General features: G+C 45.6%; 1 protein-coding gene across 1 annotated transcript; it reads right to left on the bottom strand.

Moving 5' to 3' along the window:
- Window positions 1-4,186: 4,186 nt before the first annotated feature.
- Window positions 4,187-9,351, bottom strand: LOC147460241 (kinesin-like protein KIN-10A). Its single transcript, XM_086511323.1, has 6 exons — window positions 9,215-9,351; window positions 8,763-8,865; window positions 8,506-8,610; window positions 8,312-8,422; window positions 6,486-8,225; window positions 4,187-6,384 (listed from the first exon to the last, which is right to left on the bottom strand). The coding sequence occupies exons 1-6, from the start codon at window positions 9,349-9,351 to the stop codon at window positions 6,034-6,036; spliced, it is 2,547 nt and encodes an 848-aa protein (XP_086367449.1). The 3' UTR covers window positions 4,187-6,033.
- Between the last annotated feature and the right edge of the window lie 823 nt (window positions 9,352-10,174).

The raw sequence follows: 10,174 nt of genomic DNA, 5'->3' as shown, positions 1-10,174 counted from the left end.
CTCATGTCATCCCCAACCTCACCTATGGCAACAAGCAAACTCAAATATATGCTTCACTCCAAACGAATTTCCATCATTGAATTGGAAATGAAAGCATGGAGAAAAGAGATGGAAGATTGGAGGAACGCGAAGACCGTTTTCCTCCGAGAAAATGAAGAAAAGGAGAAGAGGTGGAAGGACGAGAAGGATCATCTTCTCAACAAGATCGCCACGTTGGAGAATAGCATTTTGGACCTCCACAAAGAAGTGTTGGAAACACGGTCAAAAAATGGGCTTGAAGAGGGGGAATTTCAGCCCTCTTTGAGGGAAGAAATTGACAACATCAATGAGGAGAAGAAGTCATGGGCCGCGGTCATATCCGAAACGCAAAAGAAAGTAGAGGAGGCCGAAAAATGGATTGAGGTTGCCAAGAAAGGGAAAGGTAAGGAAGCTCCTTGTACACCCACTCTTATCAACATGACTCTCGAAGAGGAACAAAGAAGGAGGGTGCGGGCTCTACATGTGAGGGTAACCGGCCTCAAGGACATAAACAATGTGGAAAAAGAGGTCACAAGCCTCACATCAATGATGGGGGTGGAGAAGCCTTCACACACAAAGGCATGGAGAGTGGGCAAGAAGAGTGAGGGCCCCGGAGAATCTTCAAAGGAAAGAGCTCTCATACTACGCTTCCCTTCATTGGAAGAGAAGAAGGAATTCTTGAGGAAGAGACCTACTCTCAAGAAGACAGGTATTTTCTTAGGCGATGACCTCACTCTCTCACAACTTGCGCATATGAGAGAAGTAATGCCCGAGATTCAAGCGGCAAGGGAGAAGGGGAAGATGGCCTTTTACAGAGATGGTCGGGTGGTGATTGTAGAGCGGCGCTCTACATGACGGTGCGAGACCTATGGGACCACATTGAGGATGGCGACTTGGAATTGTAATGGGTCTATGAGGTTGGATGTTGGTGCCTTTGAGGACAGTTTCAGAGACAAGGACATTGTTTTCTTTTCAGAGACTCACCAGGCCCCTGGCCAACTGTTGCCACATGTGGTGGGATACAAATGGGAGACAGCCCACAGAACAGTCACGAGATATGAGCATGGGAGTAGAGGTTCAGGAGGAGTAGCGGTGTTGTTTAGGGAGGAGCTACAGCCACTACTACATATTGTACGGAGAGATGATCAAGCTAGATACATGTGGGTGAGGCTGAGAGCTGACACAGGTCGATTTCTATATATTGCTATATGTTACTTCCCCCCCAGTACGTCAGTATATGCTGTATCCAAAGGGCAGTCGCCTTTCTCAATTCTAGATGATGATATATGGGAGTTTTCTAGGGATGGTGATATCATCCTCCTAGGAGACTTCAATGCTCGAACGGGCAAATGTCAGACAGTCTTCTACGACACTTCAGATGAGATGCTTAGAGAGTTGGATGTGGGTGAGCTGGGGTTTGACAGATGCTCACATGACAGAGAGCAGACTGAGTATGGGAGATACCTCACGGAGATGACGACTACACATGGGCTAGCCATACTTAATGGCTTACAGCGGTTTCGTGGAGCAGCAGGCTTCACATGCTTTCCACACAGACATGGGGCCAGTACAGTGGACTATGTTATGACACAGCTGAGCTTTATTCCTTGTATTCAGGATTTCACAGTGGGAGCCAGACCAGTGGGCGTAGCAGTGGATCATGCTCTCTTGACACTGTCCGTATCTTTTCAGTTTAGTACAGCCCAGAAATCAGGAGGCAGGTCACACACCCGTTATACATTTACACCAGAAGACTGACTCGGTTTATACAGAGGCGATCTGGGATCGTCTATGCACAGTTGCTCCAGGCCTCTCAGTAGAGGAGTGCACTACTTTACTGACTGAGACACTACATGATGCAGCATCAGAGGCATACCCACACACTCAACCGGATCGGAGGCGACATTCTGGGAGCATGCCCCCGAATAGTTGGTATGATGAGGAGTGCAGAGAGATGAGAGCCCAGCTTCAGAGGGATCTTCATTTAGGAGTCATCACCTACAGACAGTCGCGGATTGCTTTCCGGCGCCTTGTGCGAAAGAAGAAACGAGCTTACCTGGCCCAGGTGGAGCGAGACTTGTATCAGTTGTTCTTGAGTAGAGACTCAGGCGAGGCATGGCGACTCTTCCATGAGCACTCCCCTCCCCCAGTGATTACTTCTCCTTATGTGTGGGGCCAGTATGCGACATCGTTATATACGGTTCCTGGGCAGGATCCCCTTCCAGATCCTACAGAGCCATGTCCACCTACGAGCACCTTCTTTACCACTGAGATGGTAAAGAGAGCCATTGACAGGATGAGGACCAGGAGGGCTTACGATCATGACGGTCTAGTAGCGGAGCACTTTATACATGCTAGGGATATGCTGATGGAGGTTCTTGCAGTGTTGTTCAATCGTGCCATGTGTGAGGGATTACCTGAGACTTGGAGGTTGTCTACTATTGTGCCTATATTCAAGGCAGGTGATCCTACAGAGCCTGGAAATTACCGCACTATTATGGTTGGACACACACTGGCACGATTGTATGCATCCATTATTGAGCAGCAGTTGAGTAACTGGGCAAAGGGTGAGGGTGTACGGGCAAAGGGACAGGCAGGTTTCAGGAGGGGTTTCTCCACTCTTGACCATATTCTGACACTCAGAGCTATCATTGAGGAGGGCAGGTCACATGGGAGACGGATTTATTGTAGCTTTGTGGATTTCTGCAAAGCATTTGACATGGTACCGAGAGCTCGACTGATGCGCAGACTGCAAGAGATGGGGGTGCCCACAGTGTTGATTTGGGGGATTATGGCTTTATACAGATCAGTGATGGGACATGTACGCACCCCAGAGGGGATATCTGACTTAGTTCACTCCACTATCGGGGTGAAACAGAGTTGCCCATTGTCTCCTACTCTATTTGGTATGTATGTTGATGAGGTGTCTGATTACATTGACAGAGAGGGTGATAGAGGTGCCCAGCTGGCAGGGACGTGGATCCCATTGTTGTTATATGCTGATGATATTGTCTTGATCTCTGACTCACCAGAGGGTATGCAGCGACAGTTGGATGCATTACACAGTTTTGCAGAGGATAGTGGATTGTCTGTAAACCTTGGTAAAACCAAGGTCATGGTGTTTAACACCACACCGCAGTGGATCAGGAGATCGGCACTGACCTTCACGTATGGTCAAGAGATTGTGGAGTATACAGATGCATACACTTACCTTGGGATAGTCTTCACTGGGCCGAGGTTTTCTTTGGGGAGAGCAGCAGAGACTAGACTGACCAGAGCTTATGCGGCCTTGGGAGGCTTGGAGAGGATGTGTTCGCAGGTTCAGTTCCAGGAACCTCGGACAAAGTTATGGCTCTTTGATACTTTAGTAGCCTCAGCTATGATGTATGGGGTACAGGTATGGGGACCTTCTGTAGGCCAGGATGGTTGGAGACGTATGGAGAGGCCCTTGGTATCTATGATCTCCCGATTGATTAGAGCCAAGGCCTCCGTACCTCACGCGATCATTCGAGCAGAGCTAGCTGCCCCCCCCATGGAGATTGAGGCGCTTACCAGATCAGTGTCCTTTGTGCACAGCCTATGGGATACTACTAGAGACAGATATGCTAGACTGGCCCTTGAGTCTTCCAGACAGTTAGCTCTACAGGGGGACACTTCATGCTGGTATGCACAGATGACTTCATGGTTTCAGACGCATGGCTTCACCATGGACAGGTTGCCCCCTTTCCAGTATTCTCTTCAGGCACCCTCGCTGTCTCTTACACGGGTGGAGATCACTAGACTCATTCGTCAGGACCTGATCCAGCTCGACACCAGGAGGACATGGATAGAGCCGCCTCAGGAGTTGAGCACGAAGATGGCTTTCTATAGAGAGCATCTTCTCCACCTCACAGGAGATGGGTTTGTGATTCGACCCAGCTACATGGACACACATATGTCTCATGGTTTGCGTTGTGCCATTGGTCAGATACGCACATCCTCACATCAGCTCGAGATTGAGACTGGTAGATTCAGAGGGATACCAGCAGACAGCAGGATATGCCGATTATGCCAGAGAGAGCCAGAGACAGAGTTGCACTACATATGTCATTGCACAGTGTTCTATGAGATACGGGGGCGTTTCCACTGCTTATTCAAAGAGGGTTTTGGTCTTCTATCTAGGGTCATGAGTTATGAGGATCAGAGATGTCTTGGACTATATCTACTTGAGTTACACAGGTATAGAGACACTTTACTGGGGAGAGCTAGAGAGAGGCAGTCCCAGAGACACATTACAGATTTCTTTTCACTAGATATGGGACAGCCAGAGGAGCAGCCACCACTGCAGAGCTCGTCCCACACTCATTCGACCACTACGTGCACTCTCATCGACCGAGCATTGGAGCTACAGAGATACAGACGACCGCGACTGAGGAGAGGAGCTACACAGCATCGACGGAGACTACAACAGAAGATTCGAGCCATACTCTCTCGACATCCAGAGTGCAGATGAGGATGGATCCTCACCATTTCTTCCATCTTTGTTTCACACACTGTTACATCCAATTTACCGGGTACCTATTGTATCAGCTGCTACACCCACGTAGTTTTAGATTGTAGTAGTAGTAGTAGTATTTTGTTCCACTTCTAGTTCTTTTCTAGTTCTTTTGTACCCAGACATGGTATTAGATTCACTATTTTGTAACTGATTGGTCTCATAGGTCATTTTGGCCTTTTGAAGACGTTAATATAACATTTCATTTCATTTCATTTCTCTCTCTCTCTCTCTCTATAGAGGCCCAGCCAGCCTTGGCAAGGAGCAACTCTTGCCATGGCTTTTGAAGGCTGCTGATCTACTTTCTCAATAGAGGTGCTGCATGCATCTGCTCTCTCTCCTGGTGTCGAATTCCTTCATGATTATCAATAGCAAAGCAGTTATTGTCGCTGCAGTAGGCACTCTGCATTGTAGGCATCTCTGCCATTTATCTTGCTGTGTGCTCACTGTGTATTGCGGTCGCCTTGGGGTGCCTTGTTGCCATCTACCATTATCTCCCCCTCCACTCCATACCCACAAAGCAACATCATTCACACTGCACTTGCCACTGTCCTCACAGCCCATATTTGCATTAAAGGCATACTCACTGAATATGACCTCAGAATTGGCATACATGAGCAAATCAACACCAATTTGACGCTCGACATGAGACGTCCAGGCACATTCTGACCTCCCTAAAGGAGGCTACAGTAAACCAAATACTCAGAAGCCCTTCCTATTTTGACAAGTTCTCGCACTTAAGCTTGCTAACATGAACATACTCGTTTTCACACATCAACTCGCAGTTATGAGCAACATGAACCTACTCACCATTGAGACACACTCCTGTAATTGTAAGCTTCAACGCAAACGAATGGTCAACCAACACAGAGATATCACATCTATTTACTCACTTATACACCAAGAGTAAGCTAAACAGATATAAAGAGCGCATCATATCCAATGGCAGTTCTCGGCGTTTACTCACTTATTGGATCATTTCCTCTACAAAGAATTGAGCAGGTTGATGTACAAAATGAGCGATTGCATTGGCAGACATTATCAGCATTGCAACGAATGCATGCCAACTCTGCAGCCAAGCTGGCAAATTTACTTGCTGCTGACAGCCAAAATTTGTGTACATGTGTTGGTTGAACCTCTGTAATTCATGTCCTACCACTGAACAAAATTGTATGTATATCTGTTGGTTTTGCACAAAAATGAAAGCCCCAGGCCCCACTGCTCTATATCTGTGGGTTCTGCACAAAAATGAAGGCCCTTCACAAGAGTAGTCACCAAGAAGCCAAGCTGCAGCTCGATCTTTACCTTTTCAGCTGCATTAATTTGGGTGACCCTCCAATCTGACCTCCAAATTATGAACAAGGAAAATTTGATAAAACCTCTTCTGCTTACATTTTTAACACAATAGGAGCCTTCTTGTATGCGCAGTTCGGCCAAAATTACAAAATCCCAGGGCTCTTATCTAATCCGGCAAACCCTTATCAGAGACGAAGTCCCTTCAATAGAGGACTTGTCGAGAAGCCAAGCTTCTGCTTGATCTTTGCATCTTCAGCTGAATGGGGAGTTAGAGCACCATCAATTATCTGGCAGGTAAGACTTCCTTCTGGGGACTTCAATTGCCCAAAGCTGATTTCAGATGGCCCCATACGACGCAGTGATGTACCTGGAATTGTCTGCTTCTCCATTTGGCTCAAGGGGCTCGCTGTTATGCCTTGCCTCAGGAGAGGTCTGAGGCATGCACGCTTGCTTCCTTGCTTTTTATGGCAGTTCGGCAATGATGCAACTGACAATTTTTCTTCATTGTCCCTATTGACTGGCGTTCCACTTGGATCCTGTAAATTAATCAATGAAAAAATGCATTTAGCTTCATCTGTGGGCAGTGCATAAGCATGATTTAAACTATAAAAATCTTGCTTCGCCACATAAAATTTACCTGCAGCATCAGAAAAGTAAAATCTTGCTTTGCATCCAACACTTTCAATTCCAGATCCTTCCTCAGTAAAGCAAGAGAGGCATTGGGACCCATGCTCAAGATCTTAATAAGTTTCCCACAGGAGTCTTTAGATGTCTCCCACTTAACAAAGACCTCACAAGAATCAGCATCCTGATCTGTGTCCTGCTGGTTCGTTGTCTTCAGTGCTCTAAGAGGTGACAGCCCATCAAAGCTGAGTTTTCTTGGAGATTTGTAAGTTTTGGAGAGGGAGGATGTGGCAATTGGAGACCTTCCATGTGGAGGAGTGTTCTCTAATGATGAATGCTCCATGTTATGATGCACAGGGCTGCTATCTGAGAACGTAGGCTTTGACTTGAGAGGTATGATGTGTACAGGACTACATTTGGGAGACGCAATCAGCTTTCTTCCAGAGTCAAAGCCCCCTGATGGTTCTCCAGTAGAGCTGGGCAAATCAAGCGCTGGCCATACATATGATGAGGGAGTATCCATCGCTGGCTGATTTGGCGTATCCTTGCTTAGATTTAGATGTCTATGCTCTGTGACCTCTTTGTTCGCTGAAACAGGATTTGTACCAATCAGTTCTCTTTGATTACCACAAAGCATAAAAATGTTCTCTATCCGTGACCTCCGAGAAGCTGAGCTTGCAAGGCCACAGCTTTTCTCATTGTCGCTGTTTGCTTCAGCAAGCTCATGAGCCAAACCCGTATTCAGGGTTGAGTTTTCCTGCAAAGTTGACAGAGTTTGTCGAATTGGAGCTTTCAAAATAGAGTCTTGTCCTTCTGTGTATTCACTTGCGGACGATGAGTTCCAATGCAGCCTCTGGTCAGAAGCTTCATGGTCTGAAATGGAGTCATCACCTTCCGATTCTTCAGGTATGGCAGGCAGCCATCCACTTATCTCAAATTCTTCACGGTCTAATGTAGCTACCCTTCCTGAAGTATTACAGACCTGTAGGCCATCATTGAAATCATAAGCTTGTCTGCATTCTCTTGCTTGAGTGCATTCAGTGGCATCTTTTAACATATATTTATCAGCAACTACTGCCAAGCGTCCAGAATAACATGGTACTTTCTCTTCATCTTTTCCTGAAGAATCAATTTCATTGCCGGCAACTTCACACCTTGGGTACCCCATCTTTTGAGACACCTGCCTTTCTTTTCCAGAATAGGCCTGATGGGTCGCCTTCAACAGGAGCTGCACTTCTTTCTCTATTTCCTCCATTCGGCATCGCATCAATTCAATTTCCCTCTGCTGTTGTAACACTTTTGCTTCTAGGGACTTCTTTCCAAGTTCAATTAGCTCATCGGCAATCCTTTGGCATTCTTCAAGCCTCCTGTCCATTTCAGCTTTACAGTCATCACCATGGGCCATGCCACATCTCTCTTGTTCAATCTGTCCTAGCACCTTCCTGAGTGCAACCAAGTCACGATCCCTGTGCATCAATTTCTTGTGCATCTCCTCCCGCTCTTTGTGCTTGAGTATGTTTTCTGCTTCCAGCCTGATAATGTAAGCATCCATATTCTGTATCTTTGCTTCTAAATTAGAAAGGTCCACCCTGTCCATACTTGTATTATTCTTATCAGGGCACATAGGTAACCGCACGATGCATTTAGCTTTTGAACCATACTCTAGTTTTCCAATTGTCTTGTGCATGTCTTTAGGATCAGTGCTTGCACATAACACCATTAGAATCTTGGATCCATCATCCTCGAAAGAATCCTGCATGCATGTGACGAAAGCAATTTAGCAACTAGCCAAAAGTTGAGAGTAGAAAGAATGCAAAGATGTAGGTCTGTGGCAGGCGCCTGTAGCAGCATTGTTAGCTTGCTATCTCGAAATGGAACGTAAGAATCACCATTCGCAATGGCCTCCACCACCCTCTTCAAGGCTATGTTTCCCTGATTGATTTTACCTGTCTGAAAGGAAGTGATGGTTAGCTGAAAGACTCCATAACAAAAGACGGGTACAAGAAAATGGGAGGAGCTGCAAGAAAACGGACTTGTAGCTTTGACTCTGGACCGAGTCCAGCTTGTTCCAGATTTTCAGATCCAGCCATATCAATGAGTGCAAGTCTACCTCCAGATGCGGGCACATCCACCATGACCTGCCCAGAAGCAATCTATATTACATTCCAAAAATTGATACAGAGAAATTAAAACTGTTAATTGTAAATTTTTTCCTTAAGTACAACAGATTAGTATTACTTAAGTCTGCTGGCAACATCTCTTTCTGTCAAACAGTAAAACAATGTGCTACCAGGCAGTGGCTGCGAGAACTTCGCTCATTGCACAGAGTGCTTTTCATGACACGCCTCTTCTCCACTTTTGCAATCTCTTTACATATCTTTTCTGCATCGCTACTGAGATACAGACAGCATTTTTTACCTTCTTACCCATAATTTCAAGTCTCACCTGCTCACTCATCAGACAATGAAGCAGACAGTTCCATTAATAGGGTTGAATTAATGTAATTATGAACAACTTTCCATTCAGAAATGAAAGCACAAATCTCTGAAAACAAAAGGGCGGAGCGAGCAACAGAAGTGTCCATTAGCAGAGTACCTTATGCTCGAGGGTATAATTCACAATCAAACAAATACTCAGTATGTAATGTCAAACCAAACATCGCCAGATTTATTCATGCAACAGCTACCAGAATCATAATCTATCATGAAAGAAAGACTCATTGCCCTTGAACCGTTCCCGAACCTTTCTTTCCTCTTGGTATTTTGCAGCCTGCAAATCTGCACAGCTTGAGTGAAAACCCCCAGTCCTTCACAGAGATTGGCAAACAAAAGCTTTGGCTTTGTACCCATAGGGAGGACAAGACCAGGAAACATTTGCATAAGCTATCACATCTTGAAAAAATCCCTATTAAAGACATGAACAATGACACTTGGTAGGGTTTCATAGAAGGATTAACAAGTTTAACAGTTAATGGCTAGACCACAATCTTAAGGCCATGATCCACATCGAAAAGCTATTAATTTTACAAAATGCAGCATGCACCACCCAACTTCGTGAATGCATGAGCATGCCAAACAATTTGATGAACGCATGACCATTATGGCAGCACATGCTGGGCCACTCAAAGTCGTCAATCCCTTTTGGTAAGGTTTCTAAGAATACTGTTTACAAAAACACATGTAACTTCCTTGTGGAAGCACTCACATGAGTTTGCATATGGTCTTTTCCATTCCAAACACTTTGGAGTGCCAAGCTCATTATAGATGAAGCTAAGCTGAGCCGTACAAGATAGGCCTAACTATGTTGAATCGAGCTGCTCATCAAAGTCTTTGTCAGCACTTAAGAGCTATTTAAGCTTGGGTTTGCAAAGATCCATGTTGTTTCCATGGAGAGTTTGCTGGAATATTCTTCGACTGAATCTCCAGCCAATGCAAAAATCCTTTCCAATCTATGTCCTTCCAGAAACTTGATTGAGGCTGGGGGAGGGTATCCAATACATTGTTCATGTACAAGGAAACAAATTCTATGTTGTCTGTTATGTTGCAATGTTTAGGTCATGCCCGTAGCTTCCACCAAAGAAGACTGCCCAAAAGTATCCTTCCATGGAAAGAGGCAACACCGCTGCTCCAGAACTGCCTCTCAAGGTCGAGCATGTAATGCCAATAGCCACATCTGTTTTAGATTGAGTTTCTCCTATTGAGC

Source organism: Adiantum capillus-veneris, chromosome 4, assembly GCF_014529385.1.
Source record: "Adiantum capillus-veneris isolate H3 chromosome 4, ASM1452938v2, whole genome shotgun sequence".
NCBI lineage: Eukaryota > Viridiplantae > Streptophyta > Polypodiopsida > Polypodiales > Pteridaceae > Adiantum > Adiantum capillus-veneris.
Note: the sequence above shows the minus strand (reverse complement) of the source record. Positions and strands in the feature narration are given on the sequence as shown.

Coding starts and splice junctions, on each gene's coding strand:
- LOC147460241 (XM_086511323.1), bottom strand. CDS start 9,351: ATGCAAATGTTTCCTGGTCTTGTCCTCCCTATGGGTACAAAGCCAAAG. Junction 8,611..8,762: donor GTTCTCGCAGCCACTGCCTG/GTAGCACATTGT, acceptor GCTTCTGGGCAG/GTCATGGTGGATGTGCCCGC. Junction 8,423..8,505: donor GTCCAGAGTCAAAGCTACAA/GTCCGTTTTCTT, acceptor ACTTCCTTTCAG/ACAGGTAAAATCAATCAGGG.